The sequence below is a fragment of the Schistocerca piceifrons genome, chromosome 4 (assembly GCF_021461385.2).
Source record: "Schistocerca piceifrons isolate TAMUIC-IGC-003096 chromosome 4, iqSchPice1.1, whole genome shotgun sequence".
Lineage (NCBI taxonomy): Eukaryota > Metazoa > Arthropoda > Insecta > Orthoptera > Acrididae > Schistocerca > Schistocerca piceifrons.
Window position 1 is genome coordinate 582394795 of NC_060141.1, and position 23370 is coordinate 582418164.

Consider the following 23370-nt stretch of genomic DNA (forward strand, 5'->3'; position numbering starts at 1 on the left):
CTGGAAGGTATACGCTGTAGTTAAACTTCCAGGGAACGTTCCGATGATTTAATAAGTGGTGTATGTGAGATTAGGAATCTACGAATTAATGATGAGGTTTCACGAGCGGTTTCGTTTTGCTGATAGAGGGATGTATGTTGCCAAGTGTTTTAGGGAGGAAGCAAGGAGAGTGCTGTTAGCCTTTTCCCATGTTTGCTACGGTGAGAGTTTGACAGTTTGTAGTCCTGTGATGGTAGGAGACTAATGAGAATTGTTAACAGAATACGAGCAGCCACATTATGACAATAGCATTAAAGCAGGTAGGAGGACTTACAGTTTATAGTACTTTGTATTTGAATTGTAAAAGAGTAAAAATATTTTTTTCCCTTTTTGTCTCTTAAGAATCACAAGACTTTTCTGTGCAGTTAGTAGAATGAGGGTTGGACGGTTTTCTACATGTTTTGGTGTATGTGTTATGTGAAGGCTTTCCATGAATAGGTACATTGGTGCACACGATGGGTCACTCTTTTTAAGTTTCAATTTTGAGATCATACTAAGTGCGGCAGATGTCATATTGGTCTCATGTTAATGTGTGGAATCAGTTTCAGATGAAATGTGGACAGCAGAATCCTTTTCATGCATGTCTGCAATTCATATAGTTGTGACAAGACGCTACACGACGTTTAGTGATAATTTTTTTTCACAATTCATTTAGTTGGAAACTGCACTGCGGTACCTTAAACGGTTCAAGAAACATATGAATCGGCGAATAGCTTAGCCGAACCATCGTGTAAATATATTTTATTGCATCTAGTTGCAGCTTGTAAACTAAGGAACGTAAAAGTTGCGTGTGGCATTTCAGAAACGAAACATGCTGGACATTCCTAGGTATTTTTAATAATACTGACCAAAATTGAGGAAAATTTGCGTGTGGCACTTCAGAAACGAGACATGCTGGACATTCCTAGTTATTTTTAAAAATACTGACGAAAATTGAGGAAAAGTAGCAGGCGACAGTACATCCAATGCTCATCGCTTCATTTTAGAAAGATAACATTTCACCCCCAAAATACCATTTGGCTTACAGTCTGTAACTCGAATTGGTTGGTTTAACTACCTACGTAACTTTCAGGTGGATCATTGTTAATCTTATGTCTGCGACCGCTAGCTGCCGTGTGATGTTCGACACAGATAATACCTAAATTAATCACTCTAGAGTGCTATATTTTCTGTGCAAGGCAATTTCGCCTCATGTCATTTTACTTCATGAAAACAAAATTAATCAACAACGAAAGTAATAGGTAAAATGGAAAACTGCGTCAGCCAATTTCTTCAAAGACAATATTTACCGTCACGTAATTTCTTTCGGTAGAGATCATTTCTCTGTCACAATGAATGTTTTTGAAATAGAAGTTCCACATCTACATCTTATTACTTCTGTTCTATTTTACTCATATATTTCGCCGCCCCGACGACTAGTTTCGCAGTCACAGCCCCAATCTTAATCGATCCTGGTATTTGTATTGAATCATATTATTTTTTCTTTCTTTTCTTTTCTTGTATATAAGTTATATGTAAATTAAATGAGCTATAAACCAAAGACGCCGCTAAAAAGTAAATTAACGAATTGTTTTGTGGCAAGGATAATGTTTTCATACATCGTTTAATATCTGTACGAAACAAAGTAAGAAATACGCTCTTCAATTTGATAATTCATGTATCTTCACCCTTTTGTTTTGGGAAGTGGTAGCGTACGGATGTATGCTTGGATCCGTCGTATCAGCATTGTTAAGAATATGTATTTTAACCCTTCATTAAAAGTGTTATAAAAAGTTATTAGAAAAAGAATATTTGTTCGCACGGTTGTAAGTTCAACTGCCATCTGTTCATCATTCACTCGCCGCCGAGATCCTGCATCGAGAAGTTCGGTGCAGACAAGAATAATTAACGTCATATCTGGGGGAGCGTTCCTGCATCGACATTGTCACACTCAAGACTAAACATAATGTAATTAATGTTAAGGTAGTGACTCAGACTTGATAGGCACCTATTGAACTTGGTTTACTCATACTAAAAATATTGTGCTTCATGTGTTTAAGAACTTATAGACAGATCAACAGTTTCAATGGTTGCGGTGATTATTTGATACCGCACACTACTGAAAGCAGTAATACAAATTGTGTTTATTGGCCTTGAATGTAATGATACTAAAGGTCTGTTGATATTGGTACCAGTCAAAGTTCACCCAAGACTGTGCACAGATTCATAAATTACCTTCAAAACTTTCTCAACAGTTCTTTCCTATCAAATATTCCAATTATTCAAACAATTATTAATCTCTTCCCATATTCCTATTCACATGACGCATTTTCCATAATCTTTTCCGTTATTTTTGAGGAAAAATTTTACTAGTAGGCTTGTTGTCGACTTTGTAGTGCCGGAAACAGAAGTTCCACACCTACACTTTTTGCGAAATGTAACTGTGCAATTTCTGTTTCTAAGAAGAAGAACTTCATAAGCTACGAACCAGCAAATATAATTCTCCTTCGAAAATAATGAACAAAGTAAAAATAAAGTCAGGCAAGTATGAATAGGACTCGCCCTCTGAGGGCTACGTACAAGCTTAATTGTGCATACAGATGATAGTTTCGCGTCGCTCAACGGCCTGGTGCTAGTGCTAGTCTTTCTATTGGACGCCACTTCGGCGGCTTGCCTGTTCCTCACCTGTGCCAGTTATCCAGCCGGGGATGGGGGACCTACAGTTTAACGCGGAAACCGAACCTCGTATTGTTTCTGGCGACTCCTCATGTCGTTGAGAAGTGGAGGCAGGTTGAAACGAAGATTGAAAGGGCCATAGTCCGGTCGAAATTTGATCACCACCACGTCCAACATGTGTTCAGATTGTTTATGTATGTATTTAATGAGTGTGTTTGCCAGTCGAACCACCAGACAGACAAATGGACGACAAAGTAACCCTGCAAGAGCTCCGTTTTTTCCGACTGAGGTGCGGAACCCAAAAAATTTTCATTGAAGTTCTGTTGATAATGATTATCTCCAAACCAAGGTCGAACATGAATTCTGCAATAGTGTTCAATACTTGCCTGGTACATTCTGTTTTTTCTGGTTACTCTAAGAAAATGAGGGAACACCAGACACTCTCAAAATTTGTGACAATGCTACGACCCATTGAAGCTAACGATCGTCGCTCGGCCTAATATAACCCTGCAATAATAATTCATTGCTGATGTCCGCAGCTCGCGGTCTCGCGGTCGGTGTTCTCGCTTCCCTAGCACGGGGTCCCGGGTTCGATTCCCGGCGGGTCCGGGATTTTCACCTGCCTCGAGATGACTGGATGTTTGTGTTGTCCTCATCATTTCGTCATCATTCTTGAAAGTGGCGAGTTTGGACTGAGCAAAGATTGGGGATTTGTACGGGCGCTGATAACCGCGCAGTTGAGCGCCCCACAAACCAAACATCATCATCATCATCATCGTCATCATTTCTGGTAATGTATATTACATGTGAGGAGAGAAGATGAAGTTTACAAACGTTTTACTACTCAGTATTGCACTGATAATCACAAATTTATAAAGCAATCTTTGTTTATTCCAGTAATACATGTATCATACACAAATGATCACTCAGTAGTGATTCTTTTTATCAGTAGTTATCAGCAATATATTGCCCATAGACGCGCACAGCTTCGAAGAATGGCGTCACCAATTTGAGGATGTCTGACGCTGGAGGATCGAAACCGTACGAGCCGCCATCGGGAAGTTCAATGGTGTAGGAGAGGGCTACTCCACCAACGCCCTTGGTCCAGTCATCACTGCCGCCGGCAGCTGCGTCTGTAAAAACATCCTGACGTTAGTGTCATTCAGTATGGAAACATATATGGACCAATGTGCATCCACGAAAGAACCGACGAAATTTTACAATCTGAATACAACAGAGTATAACAACCTGGCGACCGACGCATTTCAGTAGAAAGTAATACACTGACGGGGAAACAAGTCCCAACTCCAAAAGATAATTAATGTACACTAATTTGTCTAGGTAACATATTTATGTGATTAACATTGCAAGATAAGCCACTGCAAATGTGAAATGCTGGTACATTAATAACCGGTGTGACCATCAGAACGCTGAATGCAAGCGTGCATGCAGTGTGTTGTACAGGTGCCGGATGTCAGTTTCCGAGACGCAGTTCCATGCCTGCTGCACGTCGTCGGTCAATATGGAGGCGATTAATGCTGGTTGTGGAGTTGTCGTCCGACGATGTCTCATACATGCTCGGTTGGAAACAGATCTGGTGATCGAGCAGGACAAGTTAACACGTCGACACTCTGTAGAACATGATCAGTTACAACAGCGGTATGAGGGCGACAGTTATCCTGTTGGAAAACACCCCCTAGAATAATGCTCACGAATGCCAGCGCAACAGGTCGAACCATCAGCCTGACGTACAAATTTGCACTGAGGGTGCATGGGATAACCACAAGAATACTCCTACTGTCGTACGAAATCGCACCCCAGACCATAACACCAGGTGTAGGTCCAGTGTGTCTCGCACGCAGACAGGTTGGCTACATGCCCTCAACTGGCCTCTTTCTAACCAACACACGGCCATACTGGCACGGAGGCAGGATCGACTCCCATCAGAAAACACAACAAACCCCCACCCTGCTCTCAAGTGAGCTCTTGTCTGACATCACCGAAGACGCAAATGGCGCTGGTTTGGGGTCAGTGGAAAGCACGCAACAGGGCGTCTGGCTCGAAGCAGTCCTTGAAGTAACCGATTTGTAATAGCTTGTTGCGTCACTGTGGAGCCGACTGCTACTCACACTGCTGCTGCTGCAGACACCGTATGGTGCGCCATAGCAATACACCTAACGCAATGGTCTTCCCCTCAATAGTGCCACATGGCGGTTCAAGGCCCGGTCTTCTTGCTACCGACCACTCTCGTGACCACCGTTGTCAGAAATCAGGTATGGTGGCTACATTCCTGCCAAGTCTTTCTGCAATGTCGCAGAAGGAACATCCGGCTTCCTGTAGCCCTATTAGACGACCTCGTTCAAACACATTGAGTTGTTCATAATGGCGTCTTTTCGCCTTAACGGCATTCCTGACTAGCATCAGCTCATCGCGTCTAGTCTCAAAGCTAACTGACATTCACGACCATTACAGCGTGAATAGAAAGCAAAGCTGTTTTGCATCCTCATAGTGGCGTTACTAGCGCTACTCTTACGCGACTGGCGCGAAATTTGAACAGACATCACCTTTCGGATGTAGAAACACGTCTACAAACTTTCGTTTATGTCGCACAACTCCTTCTTGCTGTTGCCACCTTTTCTTCAGTCTGTGTACTTTCGATTGGCCCGACTGTTTTTTCGTAACTATCTAGAAGGAGTGAGTTGCACAAACGCAACTTTCGTATCATTTTTGTGAAAATACAAGTAGTATAAATCAAAGTAATTCTAAGCTGACAAATGTTTCTTCATCCATTCTTCCTCTGCTCTTTGCTTGTCTCTATAACATACAGAGTTATTCGTAATTACCTCCAAGGTTTTAGAAGGCTACTGCACGAAAACTACAAGGCACATAGAAAAATAACTCGCATCAGTGAATAGAACATCTCTCTCAGATTCGATTCGTAATACACATCGTGGGGTATTTGCGTTAGGGAGTAGGTATGTCAGTACACGTAGACTAATCATCCGGTCCGTACTGTTACTTCGCACCTGTAAACAGGCAATCCGATGAACAGAATTCCAAGGCTGGCTGCTGTGGCGCCTTCCCAGACAGCTGGTGTCAGTTGCAGCGAATGGGTTGGTTGGGCGGATAGCTGTAGTTATGGCTGCAGTCTCCGTCATATACCCTCTTAAGAGACTGAAGTAATTGTACCAACTACCATTGTTCCATATAAGATCGCTCCCCTGGCTATCTTCTGTCGCATCATCGGACTTCGTTCCTTAATACAGTGTTTCGTCACCTCGTAAAGAATTGTTTACAGGGATAGCAGGGAAGTTAGCTATTGTCTGGCCGTGTATCTATTCTGAAATGGACACATAAATAAGAGACAGCCCTTTCACAAGTTTCCTAAATATCAAAGCAGCCGCGAGTCGAGCAGTAGACTTGACGTAGGACCAGTCAAAATAACAAAAGTTCACAGAAACAATAACGTCATCTGTATGAAGACCAGTCTAAACCACTACAACAAAGAAGCTAGCCATGAATCAAGAACAGTCACAATAACAGGGATCAGACTATAGAGCTTACCACGCTAAATATCGATTTGCAGTGCCGGTATCTCGCGATGGAAATGTAGCGACAGCAAAGTTGCATCGTGCTTCGTAGCTATAAATATTACGAGCAACTCGCGGATGCTTAGCACAATGCTACTTCCGAGTATATGGAAGACAACACTTGCCATATAATGGCGGTAACTGCTGTACGACGAAACTCGCGATGTCGACGCCTTTAGTAACTGCAACGGAATGGTGTGGAGATCTGCTCTAAGTCCTACTTAAAGACTCGGTCGACGAACTACAATGGCAACCTAACAGAAGTTGGAGATGTAACCGTTCCCGGTGTTCTTGCCGACTGGGGCGACTGAGCCCTTGCCTTCAAGTTGGGTAGCCCGAAATGGCGGGGATTTCCAGATCGCAGAAGACTTTGTATGTATTCATCACCGCATAGCTTCAACGACGATTTGAAATAACGGTCAGGGAATCAAGCTAGATTTCGTCATCTTGAGCGGGGAATGCCAAAACTATCCACCCAACTCCAACCAATGTCCCACTATATAGACAATACATTGAGGCGGCAGAAGCTATGGGGCAGCGATATGCAGGTATACACATGGAGGTGGTATCGGGTACACAACGTGTAAAAGGGCAGTGCTTTGGTCGAGCTGTCACTTGTACTCAGCTGAGTCACGTGATACTGTTGCGACGGGATTATGGCCGCACGACGGGAGTTAACAGACTTCGAACGCGGAACGCTAGTTGGAGCTAGACGCAAGGAACATTCCATTGCGGAAATTATTAAGGAATTCAATATTATGACATTCACAGTGTCAAGATTTACAGAGTCGAGGATAACATAATTCAGACACTACTTCTCATTACCAACAGAGCAGTTGTCGACGGCCCCCAGTTAACGACCAAAAGCAGCGGCGTTTTCGTAGTGTCTTCAGTGCCGAGAAACAAGCAACACAGCGTGAAATAGCCGCAAAACTCAATGTCGATGTACGACGAGCGTATCAGTTAGGAATGTGGCGTTAATGAGCTATGGCAGCAGACAACCAACTTGAGTGCCTTTGCTAACAGCACGACATCTCATGAACGCCTGTACTGGGCTCGTGACCATATCGGTTGGACCCTAGACGACGGAACACCGTGGCCTGGTCAAATGAGTCTCGATTTGAAGTGGTAAGAGGTGATGGTAGTTTTCCTGAGTGGGGCAGAACCCACGAAACCATGGACCCAAGTTGCCACCAAGACACTGTGCAAGCTGGTGGTGGCTCCATAATGGAGTGGGCTGTGCTTACATGGATTGTTCCCAAACCACGATGGAATTTTTATGGATGACAATGCACCATCTCACCGTGTCACAGTTGTTTACGATTGATTTGAAGAACATTCTGGACAGAATGAGATTTTCACTCTGCAGCGGAGTGTGCGCTGATATGAAACTTTCTGGCAGATTAAATCTGTGTGCCGGACTGAGACTCGAACTCGGGACCTTTGCCTTTCGCGGGCAAATGCTCCACCAACTGAGCTACCCAAGCACGACTCACGCCCCGGACTCACAGCCTTAATTCTGCCAGTACCTCGTCTCCTACCTTCCAAACTTAACAGAAGCTCTACTGAATTTATGAACTGGTACTATAACATGACATTCTGGACAGTTCGAGCGAATAATCTGGCCACCTAAATCGCTCGACGTGAATCACATCTAACATCTATGGGACATAATGGACAGGTCAGTTCATGCACAAAATCCAGCACCGGCAACACTTCTGTAATTATGGACGCCTATAAAGGCAGCATCGCTTGATATTTCTGCAGGGGACTTCCAACGAAAGATCATTTATCCACTTACACCTCCCGTTTCATGAGAGCAAGTGGACACGAGAGGAGTACTTACACAAGACGTTTGTAGAGCTGCCGATCTCGTAACTAGGACCCCCCGCTGCTTCCTGGGCGGCGTTTGCTTGTTGTGCCAAGGCGTCCTGTGGCGGCACGGAAACAGAGTCATTAGCAACATTGAACGCTTTCCCGCTCAGACTCATAGTACTACACAATGAAGATAGTCGATGATTTAAAGAGAACGGCAAGTACAAAAGAGGGCTTACCAAAGTTTCCCAGTCGTCAGGCAGTTCGCTAGTGTAACCCCACGGGTAGAGTATGCACTGGAAAGAGATTACAGACGTGTTATTCACATCATACTGAATTTATGAACTGGTACTATAACATGACACGGCTTTGAAATGAAAATCGTTCAGCAATATATTTGTACTCAGCACACATTATCGACAATCACATCTAAAATGACATTGATAAAAGTAAAGTGAATTGTGATCTGAAATTACTAAAAAAAAGAAAAAATAGCCGACAGTGAGAAAAAAAATCACTTCACGAATAAAGGTACATATCACTTCCGTTCAAGTTTTTAGTTTTTTGGGGGGTTAATATGAAAATGCAAGTGTGCACCCGCGGTCTACGAATAGCGTCTTTGGTCAGTAATAAAACGTGCTTTGATCCGGTTCGAAACCCGTCACCGCTTAAATTTTGAATAACAATCAGCACTGGCGAGCGAAGGCTTCCGCTGTAAGAAGTCACTCTCTTTCTGCCAACGGTCTTGTCAAAGAAGACGGAGGAGGGGACAGGGGTTCAGGGCACTCTCTCGCCCTTGGGGTGGGAAACTGACCCTAAAGGCGGAAGAATGTTCACAACATTAGGATGCAGAAGGAAATGGAAACCATTGCATTAAGAACATGTCATGTGTGTCCAAGAACATATGACCTGTAATTGAAAAAGTGTCAGGATGACCTCTCCATTCGTGAAAGAATCTGGAATAGTCCCCCATTCGGATCTCTGGGAGGGAACTGCCACGGAGAAAGTGACCATGACAAAAAGATTAAGTAACCAACGAAAGGATAACGTTCTGTCAGTTGGGGTGTTGAACGTCAGAAGTTTGAACGTGACAGGGAAGATACAAAATCTGAAAAGGGAAATGAATAGCCTCAAACTAGGTATAGTGGGGGTCAGTGGTGTGAAAAGGAAAGAAGATAAGGATTTCTGGTCAGATGAGTATAGGTTAATATCAGCAGCAGCAGTAAATGGTACAACGTGAGTACAATTCGTTGTGTATAGGAAGGTAGGGTAGAAAGTGTGTTACTGTGAATAATTCATTGATAGGTTTGCTCTCATCACAATCGACAGCAAACCAACACCGACAACGATAATTCAGGTATATATGCCGAAGTCGCAAGCTGAAGATGAGAGATAAAGTAAGTGTATGAGGATAATGAACGGGTAATTTAGTAAGTAAAGGGAGAAGAAAATCTAATAGACGTGGGGGACTGGAATGCGATTGTTAAAGCAGAAGTAGAAGACAGAAGTGTATGACGATAATGAACGGGTAGTGCAGTAAGTAAAGGGAGAGGAAAATCTAATAGACATGGGGAACTGGAATGCGGTTGTAAGGGAATAAGTAGAACAAAGGGTTACGGGAGAATGTGGGCTCAGTAATATGAATGAGAAAGGAGGAATGGTTCAAATGGTTCTGAGCACTATGGGACTTAACATCTGAGGTCATCAGAACAACTTAGAACTACTTAAACCTAACTAAGCTAAGGACATCACACACATCCATGCCCGAGGCAGGATTCGAACCTGCGACCGTAGTGGTCGCACGGTTCCAGACTGAAGCGCCTAGAACCGCTCGGTCACCGGGGCCGGCGAGAAAGGAGAAAGACTAATTGAGTTCTGTAATAAATTTCAGCTAGCAACAGCGAATACTCTGTTCAAGAATCACAAGAGGAGAAGGTACACATTTAAAAGGCCGGGAGATACGGGAAGATTTCAGTTACATTGCATCATGGTCACTCAGAGAGTCATAAATCAGATTATCGCTTGTATGGCGTACCCACGAGCAAATACAAACTCAGACTACAATGCAGTAGTGGTGAAGAGCAACCTGAAGTTTAAGAGATTACTCAGGAAGAATCAATACGCAAAGAAGTGGGATACAGAAATACTAAGGAGTGAAGAAATATGCTTGAAGTTCTCTAAGACTACAGATACTGCAATAAGGAATAGCTCAGTAGGCAGGACAGCTGAAGAGGAGTGGATCTCTCTACAAAGGACAATCACAGAAGTTGGAAAGGAAAACTTAAGTACAACGAAGGTATCTGCGAAGAAACCATGGGCAACAGAAGAAATACTTCAGCAGATCGATGAAAGAAGGAAGTACAAAAAAGTTCTGGAAAATTCAGGCATACAGAAATACAAGTCGCTGAGGAATGAAATAAGCAGAAAGTGCAGGGAAGCTAAGACGGAATGGCTGCATCAGAAATGTGAAGAAAACGAATGAGAAATGATTGTCGTAAGAACTGACTCAGCATATATGAAAGCCAAAACAATCTTCGGTGGAATGAAAAGCAAGGGTGGTACCACTAAGAGTACAACAGGAGTTCCACTGTTAAATGCACAGGAGAGAGCGGATAGGTTCATTGAGCGCCTCCATGAAGTGGAGGATTTGTCTGATGTGACACAAGAAGAAACAGGAGTCGATTTAGAAGACATAGGGGATCCAGTATCAGGATCAGAATTTAAAAGAGCTTTGGAGGACTTACGATCAAATAAGGCAGAAGGGATAGATAACATTCCATCAGAATTTCTGCAATCATTGAGGAAAGAGGCAACAAAACCACTATTCACGTCGGTGTGTAGAATGTCTTAGTCTGGCGATATGCCACCTGATTTTCGGAAAAATATCATCCATACAATTCCGAAGAGTGCAAGATCTGACAAGTACGAGAGTTATCGTACAGTCAGCTGAACAGCTCATGCATCCAAGTTGCTAGTAAGAATGATATACAGAAGAATGGGAAAGAAAATTGAGTATGTGTTAGATGACGATCAGTTTTACTTTAGGAAAGGTAAAAGCACTGGAGAGGCAATTCCAACGTTGCGGTTGATAATGGAAGCAAGGCTAAAGAAAAATCAAGACACATTCGTAGGACTTGTCAGCCTGGAAAAAGCGAAAAATGGTGCAAGATGTTTCAAATTTTCAGGAAAATAGGGGTTAAGCTATAGGGAGAGACGGGTAAAATATAACGTGTACAAGAGCCATGAGGGAATAATAAGTGTGGAAGACTAAGATCGAAGGGTTCCGATTGAAAAGGGTGTAAGATAAGTATATAGTCTTTCGCTCATTCTGTTCAATCTGTACTTGGAAGACGCAAAGGTGAAAGTAAAAGAAAGGTTCAGCAGTGGAATGCCGACTAGGGAAAAGAGACAAGTCAGCCATGGCGGAAAGTGGTCTTCAGTCGGGTGATCATGTAGTGAAATTTTCGGAAACTGAAGTTTTATGTACTATGACGAACTATTATCCACAGCTATATAGAGAAGCCATCGAAATATAAAAACATGGGGATAATTTTAACAGAAAAGAAGAAGCCATGAAACTCAGCGATATATGGACAGTGACGCTACAGTATCGATGAGAAGTTTTTATCTTTGACGTACTATGATCGATAGTTATATTTTATCTTGACAAGGTTTATCTCTGTTATCACGTGAAATTCAGACCACGCCCACTTTCCACTGTATTTTGGCCGTTCTTCGACGTCCGGCTCGTCAGTCGGAAAGACTCAGCACAACCAGAAGCACCTCCGAAGATGTCCAACGCAGCTTTGGACGAAACGTCAGGGATAGAAGAGTTCCATGGACCACGGCCATACAAGCCGGAAGAGTTCTCGGCAGCTGAAACATCCGGTCGTGAAAGCCTTCATTGCATGATTAATCCACAATGATCCAGATCAGTGTGCTCGAGAACTGGCAGAGGTAATGGACTGTGATCATTCCACCTCCGTGTGACATTTGCATGCAGTGGGGCAGATTTAAAAATCGGGTGTATGGGTACCGCATGGTCTAAGTCAAAAGCCGCGCGGGATTAGCCGAGCGGTCTCAGGGCGCTGCAGTCATGGACTGTGCGACTGGTCGCGGCGGAGGTTCGAGTCCTCCCTCGGGAATGGGTGTGTCTGTTTGTGCTTAGGGTATTTTAGGTTAAGTAGTGTGTAAGCTTAGGGACTGATGACCTGCAGTTAAGTCCCTTAAGGTTTCACACACATTTGAACATTTTTTTTTCTAAGCCAAAATAACAAAAAAACGGGTAAACATACGTGCGTCTCTGCTTGCCCGTCATCAGTTAACTCGTGAACAACACAGACTATTTCTATCCACTGTCGTTACTGGTGACGAGAAAAAAAGAATGGGCGAGCCCAAATGAAGCAGCATCTGCACGCACAAAGACTTGAGTGCATCCACGAATGGTAACGTTGCGCATCCGGTGGACCAGCGACGGCGTGATATACTACGAATTACCCTGACGTGTAACCATCACTGCAACAACGACCAGGAAGACTGCCTGAAGTGTTGCTACTTCATGATAACGCACACCCACGTTCTAACAATTTTGGGAAGTCATTTCGCACCCACCTTATTCATCTGGTCTTACGTTCTCACATTTTCATCTTTTCCATTCTCTATCGAACAACCTTCAACGAAATTCCTTTCCGTATGAAAATGCTTTCGAACATGGCTCAACGAGTTCTTCACCTCAAAACCATGTGGTTTCCACAATCGCGGAATCGAAAAGTTCCCCAGCGTTGGCAGACTGTTGTAAATAGTGAAGGAGACTATATTACTGATGACTAAAGTCTCTGTTATGTGTATCTGTTGTGTGTATTAAAATTATGGGAAAAAGCTAGAAACAAAGCTACGAACCTAGGCATCAACCCAATACAACAACACCTAAATAATACTGTATTAGTTACTTACGGCTCCGAAGCTATGGAACGTTAGGTAAAGCTTGATGCGGTCGGCGTTGGCCAAGATGTAGTCTCTGAGAGCTTGCGTCTCAGGCTCCGAGAACGCCTGAGGACCAGCGTAAACATCAGAACAGGGATAGCTGTCGGCGCCGACCTCTGAAAAAAAGGCACCCAACACCTGGTGAGAGATCGAGGCCTTCCATGTTGTCTTGTGCGTTGGTAAAGACGAAAATTGCAGCCGTGTCCATTCCACTTGTTGACGAGGATAAGTGCCCGAAAAGTAAGCATATGTTTCTGCATACCATTTTTGAGCACCGTGATGTGCGCCAGTTCTTTGATCAGCCCCAGTGCGTCTTTAGAGTCTATCAGGAGGCGGGTCAATCGACAGAAATTGATTAAGAACATTGTTTGCACCACCTGCATAGTTGCGAACGAACGCGTCCTTACTCTAAAAAGGAAAAGGGAAATCTTATGAAACTGAAGAATAAGGATTCCTGTCGTGACGAACTGCAAGTCTCATCTGGCCCCATACAAAGTCAGTTACGTCAGACATACTGCACGCTGTTCCATTCGGTTGATAGCTACCTTCTGCAGGAAGGTGTTCCCGAGGTGGGGAAAGTATGCTGGGGTACGATCACCGTGAGAGGCGAAGTCATCGCCAAATGTTGATGTATGGCTGGACACTATGTTGCAGAATGCTGTACCAGTATGTACAGCCAGACCTCACATTACTTTCGTCAGCGAAGACTTGTGTCTGATAGCCAAACACGACACCGATGAAAAGCGTGACTAGCCCACTTCCCTGATGAGAGCGCACGCGGAATATGTTCCCAGATACGTCACTGGCTCGGAGACTTCTTATGTAGTAGAATTTTGCACCTTCCACTGGACGGCGAGTTTTTCACCAAAGAGCAAAATCAGGAGTGACGCGAAAATGTCGTCGCTGAGTGACTGTAGGAGGATACAGGATGGCTTAGACAGACTTTCTATTTGGTGTGATGAATAGCAGCTTGCTCTGAATGCAGAAAAATGTCAGTTAATCCGAATGAGTACGAAAACCAATACCGTTATGTTAGAATGCAGTATCAGTGGTGTGCCTCTTGACACAGTCACGTCTATTAAATATCTGTGCGTAATGTAGTAAAGCGATATGACATTGAACAAGTACGTAATTACGGTAGTAGGGAAGCCGAATGGTGGACTTCGGTTTATTGGGACAGTTTTAGGAAAGTGTATCTCATTTACAAGGGAGACCGCGTGTTGAATACTAGTGCGAGCCATTTATGATTACCGCTCGAGTGTTTGGGATCCCCACCAGGTCGGATTAAAGCGATATATCGAAGTAATTCAGAGGAATACTGCTAGCTTTGTTACCGGTAGTTTTGATCATCATGTGAATACTGGGGAAATCATCTGTGAACTCAAATGAGAATTTCTGTAAAAAAGCTTGAAAATTAGCGTTTAGCGTCCAGTCGACATCGCGGTCATGAAAGACGGAGCAAAAGCTTGGATTAGTGATGGATAGGAGAAAACTCTCAGACTTCAAGAAGAATATAATAATTCCGATCCCAAAGAAAGCAGGTGTTGACAGGTGTGAAAATTGCCGAACTATGAGTTTAATAAGCCACGGCTACAAAATACTAACACGAATTCTTTACAGAAGAATGGAAAAACTGGTTGAAGCCGACCTCGGAGAAGATCGATTTGGATTCCGTGGAAATGTTGGAACACGTGAAGCAATACTGACCCTACGACTTATCTTAAAAAATGGGTTAAGGAAAGGCAAACCTACGTTTCTAGCACTTGTAGACTTAGATAAAGATTTTGACAATGTTGAGTGGAATATTCTCTTTCAAATTCTGAAGGTGGCAGGGGTAAAATATAGGTAGAGAAAGGCTATTTACAATTTGTACTGAAACCAAATGGCAGTTATAAGAGTCGAGGGACATGAAAGGGAAGCAGTGGTTGGGAAGGGAGTGAGACAGGGTTGTAGCCTCTCCCCGATGTTATTCAATCTGTCTATTGAGGAAGCAGTAAAGCAAACAAAAGAAAAATTCGGAGTAGGAATTAAAATCCATGGAGAAGAAATATAAACTTTGAGGTTCGTAGATGACATTGTGTCAGAGACAGCAAAGGACCTGGAAGAGCAGCTGAACGGAATGTACAGTGTCTTGTAAGGAGGATATAAGATGAACATCAACAAAAGCAAAACGAGGATAATGGAATGTAGTAGAATTAAGTCGGGTGATGCTGCGGGAATTAGATTATGAAATGAGACGCTTAAAGTAGTAAATGAGTTTTGCTATTTGGGGAGCAAAATAACTGATGATGGTCGAAATAGAGAGGACATAAAATGTAGACTGACAATGGCAAGGAAAGCGTTTGTGAAGAAGAGAAATTTATTAACATTGAGTATAGATTTAAGCGTCAGGGAGTCGTTGCTGAAACTATATACAAATAGCGTAGCCATGTATGGAAGTGAAACGTGGACGATAAACAGTTCAGACAAGAAGAGAATAGATGCTTTCGAAATGTGGTGCTTCAGAAGAACGCTGAGGGTTAGATGGGAAGATCACATAACTAATGAGGAGGTATTGAATAAAATTGGGGAGAAGAGAAATTTGTGGCACAACTTGACTAGAAGAACAGATCGGTTGGTAGGGCATATTATGAGGCATCAAAGGATCACCAATTTAGTAGTGGAGGGTAGCGTGGAGGGTAAAAATCGTAGAGGGAGACCAAGAGATGAATATACTAAACAGATTCAGAAGAATGTAGGTTGCAGTAGATACTGGGAGATGAAGAACCCTGCACAGGACAGAGTAGCATGGAGAGCTGCATCAAAGCAGTCTCAGGACTGAAGACCACGACAACAACAACAGGAGAAAATTGGCCGTGACCTGTCAGGGGAACCATGCCGGTACTTGCCTTAAGCAATTTATGGAAATTTAGATTGCCGGATGGGTAACTGACCCCTAGTTCTCCAGAATGGCAGTGCAGAGCACCAACCAATGCACCACCTCACTCGTTGAATACCCGGAGGGAAGATGGCGTTCTTTTCACGAAACACTGTTGAGAAAATTTAGAGAATCGGCATTTGTAACTAGCTGCAGAATGATGCTGCTACCTCCAACGTACGTATAAGAGAATTACGGCTTACACAGAGGCGTATAGACAGTCTTTTCTCCCTCGGGCCATATGCGAGTGGAACAGGAAAGGAAATGATTAGCACTGGTACAATCCACCATACACCATACAGTGGGCTGCGGAGGTGTTTGTAGATGTAGATGCAGATTCCATGCTTGAGACGTACCTTCGCACCTTGCAGTCTCCACACTCGTCTACCACGATAGTCATGCAGCAGACAAATACTACACTCGCTGGTAAAGAGAATACACGTCACTGATCCAGATTCAGTGCCACGTGTTTCCTTTCCAAACTTTTACTTGGCGCTCCATTATACTGAGAGGTTTGTACTGTTCTATGTTGTTTCATCATGGACAGGGGACATCGGGTGGTTAAGTAATTGTCAATATCAATTAAATTCTCCAACTGCCATGTATCTAAGATGTTAATTTATTTTATTTTTAAGGCTACCTGTTTCGGCAATCTCTCCAAATAAATGAAAATGTCATATAGTGCCATATATCCCTGGATGTCGTGAATTCAACTGCTTCACTAGTGCTTCATTCGAAGACCTGCTATCAACAGTTACATGGCTGTCGGAGAACTTCATTCATATTGACAAGTTTGTACTGTTGTTCGTTATGGACTCATATGGGACAAATTGGAGTGCCAACACAATCCTGCCAGAACCCTGCAAAAAAGAGCTAGTATGCAGTTGTGTTACATTCTCCTCAGGGTACACTACCCGATCAAAAGTATCCAGACACCCATATGGAATTGACCGCTAGATGTCACGAGAGGGGAACCGGCCACCCCCTACCGCTGAGGACATCATCAGATTCCTCACCATTGTCCTTCAGAATGTTCATCCTTTTCAGTGCCCGCACACCCTCCAACAGATCTCCCTCGCCGCCCGTTCCGTTTTCCAACTCAAAATGTACGCCACCTACTCCAACAACCAGGCCCATTTCACCTTATCCCGTCTTGACACCCTCGTTTAAATCCCTGCCATGGCGCGGCAGCACCATATCCTTTTCAACAACATCTTCTCCCTTCCCGCCAACAAGAACCTCTTCCTACACACCCTTGCCACCCACCGCGTGGATGCCTTCCTCCTCAATGAAACCTTCCTGCAACCCCACCACACCATCCACACTTCGCCCTACCTCCTCCACCGCTCCAATAATCCTCTCCCGATTGCGCGTGGCGGAGTTGCCATTGGACACCACCGCCAGATCCCCGTTCGGCTCCAACCTCTCCTTCCCGACCCCAATGAACACCTGATCCTTAGTCTCTTCTTCCCCGGCCTTACCGTTACCTGCGCCACCATCTATGTCCGCCCCAACGCCCCTATTCCCTTCGACTTCCTCTCCCACGTCGACCGTACCTTCTCCTCCTACGTGATCGCCACCGACCTCAACATCCATAGTCGTTCCGCTGCCCAGTTACGGCGGTGGCATCGGTTCCTCTCCTCCCTTCAAGGCGACCTCATTCCCATCCCCCAGCACACCCGTCCTGAATCCAACTCCACTCCTGATGTTATCCTCTCCTCCCCCAACCTCCTTGGCTGCATAACGGTGGATGTCCTGGAGCCTATTGGTAGCGACCATCTCCCTGTCCTCCTCACCATTTCAGACGGTCGTCGCCCCCGCCCTGACCCTCGTCATGACCCTCCCCCTAAGTACGTCCATGACTATTCCCGTGCCAACTGGAATGCCTACCGTGATATCCTCTCCACCCAGGTCGATAGCCACCCCCTCACCTACCACCGCCCCAATGATGTCACCCATGCCGCCTCCTTTCTCCAGCAGACCTTGTCTGAGACTGTGGAGGCCCACGTCCCTACTGTCGCCATCCACCCCCACCGTCCTACCTTACCCCCACAGGCCGTCCTCCTCCTCCGTGAATCCCGCTGTCTCTACCGTGCCTTCCTCCGCACACGTGACCCGGACACACTACGACGCCACCGGCAACTCCAGCGACACATTCGTAATTTGCTCGCGGCTAAGAAACGCCGGGACTGGCGACAGACATGCACCCGTTTAACTGCTACCCTTCCTATCAACTCGTCCAAGTTCTGGTCAGCCTTCCGTCGCCTTACCGGAACTAAACCCTCCCCCTACTATCCTCTGCTCCATGATGATCACCCTTTCCCTGACACCCTTAGTAAGGCCAATCACTTTGCCTCCTACCTCTCCGATGTATTTTCCATCCCTGATGATCCCCAGTTCGACTACTCCCTCTTCCCGGATATCCTCGATCGAACTGACACCTCTGTCCCTCCCCTCGCTCCTGGTTTCCAGTACTTGGACAACATTGCACACACGGAACTCAATGCCCCTATCACTACACAGGATCTCATTGCTACACTCCGCACAAAACACAACACCGCTCCTGGTCACGATCGTGTCACCTACCGTCACCTTCATGAAGCTCCTGTCTCTTGTCTCTTTCCTCTCCACCCTGGCCAGGCTCTACAATGTAGTCCTGTCCAATGGTTACTACCCCAACCTGTGGAAAACCTCCCGTATCCTCATGTTCCGTAAACCTGGCAAACCACCATCCGCCGTCTCCTCCTACCATCCCATCAGCCTTACCTCGGTCTTCAGCAACGTCCTGGAATCGATCCTCACCCGGCGCATCCACCAGCATCTCCGCACGCACCGCCTCCTCTCCGTTACCCAGTGTGGCTTTCGGCCGTCCTTCTCTTCCGACGACCTACTCCTTCACCTCACTCATCTCCTTTCAGAACAGCTTAGTTCCCGTCGCTCCGCAATCTTCCTCTCCCTGGACCTCGAACGTGCTTATGACCGCATATGGCATTCCGGTCTCCTCTTCAAGCTCCAAACCTTCGCCTTTCCCATCAACTACGTCCGTCTGACCGGCTCCTTTCTCTCCCGCCGTCCTTCCTATGTCACCATCCATAACACAGATTCCTACACCTTTTTCCCCTCCGCCGGTGTGCCCCAAGGCTCCGTCTTCTCCCCCCTTCTGTACCTTTTGTACACGGCGGACATGCCGCCGCCGTCACCCCCCCATCTGCCTTCTCCAGTTTGCCGATGACACCGCCTTCCTTGCCCTTGCCCCCACCCTGCAGCGCTCCCAACACCTTCTCCAGTCCCATCTTGACTGGTTCACCGCTTGGTGCAACCAGTGGTTGCTAAAGGTCAATCCCTCCAAAACCCAGGCGATCATTGTAGGCAAAACCACCCCTTCCTTCCACCTCCTTGATTTCTATCTCACCATATATGGCTGTCCTATCGCCCTCACTCCCACCCTTCAGTACCTTGGCGTCACCCTCGACCGTCGCCTCTCCTGGACTCCCCACCTCCGGACAATCCAAGCCAAGGCACGCTCCCGACTCAGTCTCCTTAAGCTCCTCTCCGGCCGTACGTGGGGTCTGGACCCCTCCACCATCCTCCACACCTGTAAATCCCTCATCCGCCCTATCCTTTGTTATGCCCATCCGGCTTGGATCTCCGCCCCCCCCCTACCTTTTATAAATCCCTGCAAATCCTTGAACGCCATGCTCTCCACTCGCCTATCGCATCTGTCTCCCCTCCCCCACACGGATCCTGTACGATCTCATCCCCTTCCCCCACTTCCTCCTTTTCCTTGAAAGGATATGGATCCTGTACACCTCCCATAAACTCGATCCTCCTCACCCACTCATCTCCCCGATCCTCTCCCACCCCCGCCCGCTGCCACGCCTGTATTCCCACGTCCCACCCGGTCTCCATCTCTCAACCCTCCATACCCTCTCCCAAGGTGGCTTCCACCAGCTCCCCCTCCCTGATGATGTCCTCCTCCCCTCCATCTACCCCTCCTATCAACTTTGACCCTGCTCCCCCCCCACTTCTGGTGTCCCTTCCTTTAGGCACCCTCCCTCCCTTCTCTTCCCTTCCCTTCTCTTTCCTTTTCCCCCATCCCCTCCCTCCACCCCTCTTCCCCCGGGTTTCCTTTCCCCTTCCTCCCTCCCCCTATCTCCCCTGCCCATGGCTTCTCTGCTATCCCCTCTCGCTCTCCCACGCCCCTTCCTCCTCCTCCTCTCTTGGCAGGCCCCCGGACTCGCACACGTACAGTGAACATTCGCGCGCCGGAGGTCATCGCCGTCAGTGTCTCGTGTGTGTGCCTTCGTTTGTGTTTAGTGTTTGTTCGCCGTGACGTCGCCACTGTTCACGTGTACCATCGCCATCGTCCATGTTTTGTGCGAAGTGTCAACTAGTGTCAGTGATGTTTTCTCGTCAGGCGTGAACGGCTCCGTGTTTTTTGTTTTTTAGTGTCTACATTGTTTTGCCCGCCGTTTTGCTTGTATTCTCTGTGCCACCTCTATTTATCACTTATTGTAAATCCCAAGGCTGAAGAGCGGCGTACTCAGCTGCTGACAGCCCGCCTTGTGTAAGGTGATAAAAATCACAATAAAGAAAAAAAAATGAAATTATGAAAGAGTCGTACAAGAAAATATGCATAACGTACAAATCTATAAGTGCAGTATCCAAATAAATAAACGTGGTCCCGGAGACTTTCTGTACGCTGAGCGCAGCTGGTTTGACTGACTACAATGTGATTTTGTAAACGTCTCAATGGTAACGTCTTTTCATATCTCTATAGGCGGCTATTGTTACCTACAGCCATTTGCTGTCAAAAACGCTGTCAGGTGTCAGGGATTTCCTTGCTGATTATAGATGTGCATTACTAATAAGGGGTAAATATATCAAAATTTCATGCATAATACGGCATATTTTCACGTTTATAACGTCATATCTCTTGTACAACGACTTGTACATTGATATAATTCTGTAGATACATTCAGCAGTATATGTGGGTACCGTCTGAGAAGTAAGTTGCGGATTAAGGTTAAGTCAAAGAGGTAATAAATTTAAACTTCATGTACAATGCAATGTTTTTTCACGCATCTTAGATTTTATAACGTCACATCTCTACTATGTGTGCTACCATGTCATATCTCTGCACGTGCATTTAGCGCCATATGTGGACACTGCCTGTAAGATTAACTGCGAGTAGAGTCAGTAGCATGGAAGTAATAAATTTAAACGTCATGCATGATTCGGCAGTTTTACACGCATCTCAATGCTTACGTCACCGTATCTCCTGAACTGTAATAGGTAGGCGGTTATTACCCCCATAACGATTGTTGCTTGACGGTAAGGGATATGTGTACCTAGTTTGGTTGAAATCGGTCCAGTGTTTTAGGAGGACATGTGGAACACATATACATACACACATAAATACTTTTTTATTGTACAGTGTTTCCCACATGAAACCAGTACGCTTCGTGTACTGGCTAACCGTTTCTAATTAAATTGTTGGTGAAGTGGCAACAATGTCTCGAAATTTGGCTAAACTGCACTTCATCAGAAAATTAAGTGCAAGTAACTACAGGTTTTTTTAAGATTATTATTATCTACCCTTTTTTAGTTAGTTCGTTATTACTTGAATCTCGGGCGTGAGGAGTACCGGGCTTACGTGGGACGTATATATGGATTCAAGTCCCCCGACACGTTTCTATGTCTGTACGTGAAGGCACGCCGTCGGGGCGTAGATATTTAATGCTACCCTTGCGAAGGCGGGGCGGATCTCTAGCTGTTATTATTGAAGTATTCTCCTTGTCGCTGGACGAGATATTGAATTTAATTTTTCAGTTATCGAAGTACCACCGCTGGCTTTTTCAGCTTGGTAATGCTGTTTTCCTAAAGGTAGACTTGGAGTCAGAATTCTTTACTGGAGGGATGTTTAGAGCTTTCAAGATTAAGAAAAGCTGTTCCTGCCAATTTAATTTCTTCAATAGTGATTGCAAAATAATTGCAGTTTGAAAGTAGACTTTAAACAAAACAATCAGGAACGAATAATTTACAGTTGTATTTATTGTCAAGATGCATTTTCGAAACTCCTGTGCGAAGTACTTTCGTAATGTTTCGGAGACTTTTTTGTCCAGCATATATTTGTGTAGACTGAGGCATGCCATTAGAAAATTGTTACGAAGTTAAGAGAAGTTAGCAGTCGATCAGCGATTTGCTTTCGAATGGCTTCCACTTTCTACCTAATTAATCGAATACAGTATGCGTGAATAGGCGAAAAAAAGCTATATCGCTTGGATACACAATAGGCGATAGATGACTGGAGCCGGCCGGAGTGGCCGAACGGTTCTAGGCGCTTCAGTCTGGAACCGTGTGACCGCTACCGTCGCAGACTCGAATCCTGCCTCGGGCATGGATGTGTGTGATGTCCTTAGGATAGTTAGGTTTAAATAGTTCTAATTTCTAGTGGACTGATGATCTTAGATGTTAAGTCCCATAGTGCTCACAGCCATTTGAAGCTGACTGCATTCACAGGCCTCAAACATCTGAGAGTGGCTATGTGGAGCGACACAACACATGATGTGAATACTGGCAAGGCATATTTTCTGGATCGTACAATGAAGAAGGAAAACGTAGCGCAATTTTGTGATCAGTATGACCAAACTGTTTAGCTGTTCGCTGTAAAGTCAGTGTTCAGTATGTACGAATCTAATACAATGCAATCGACGTTTAGTATATAAAACACAACTGCTTCCTTACCATTCCAGTGGAAGTCAAAGTTCCTGTTGCCGTCCACTCCAGGGCAATTAGGAGATGTTGTTGTTGATCGGGTCTTCCTCCACATACGGTCCTGCGAAAAACAAAACTGTATATTAGTAATGGTATTTACTGTGGGCGTCTTCGCCTGAGTAAAAGTGTAAAAATGTTCAAATGTGTGTGAAATCTTATGGGACTTAACTGCTAAGGTCATCAGTTCCTAAGCTTACACACTACTTAACCTAAATTATCCTAAGGACAAACACACACACACACACATGCCCGAGGGAGGACTCGAACCCCCGCCGGGATCAACCACACAGTCCATGAGAGCAGCGCCTTAGGCCACCTTTTTTGTTTTCTCTTTTTATCTCATTTTGTTCGCTTTTGTTCGTTGCATCTGCTCGGGGCGACGTCGTTAGACACCCGTTTAAGTTTGTTGTTAACCGATTAACTCTCTCTCTCTCTCTCCTTTTTTTTTTTTTTTTTTTTTTTTTCCGCTTGGCTGATCCCGCGCGGCTGCAGTAAAAGTGGAGACGACTAGGTTTTATGAGCTTCCACATATCGACAACATCATTACAACCAAATTTTAAAGCGTTGGTTAGTGATAGCGGCTTGTAATTGCTC

General features: G+C 45.1%; 1 protein-coding gene across 1 annotated transcript in view; it reads right to left on the reverse strand.

Annotated features, from left to right (window-relative positions):
* Positions 1–3639: 3639 nt before the first annotated feature.
* LOC124796028 (carboxypeptidase B-like) overlaps positions 3640–23370 on the reverse strand; it is an 80657-nt gene continuing 60926 nt past the window's right edge. The window contains exons 5-9 of the mRNA XM_047260112.1: positions 22747–22837; positions 13053–13198; positions 8339–8395; positions 8131–8215; positions 3640–3827 (exon numbers count right to left, since the gene is read on the reverse strand). Of these exons, the coding sequence (XP_047116068.1) occupies positions 3640–3827; positions 8131–8215; positions 8339–8395; positions 13053–13198; positions 22747–22837 (567 nt within the window). The remainder of the gene's footprint in view (positions 3828–8130; positions 8216–8338; positions 8396–13052; positions 13199–22746; positions 22838–23370) is intronic.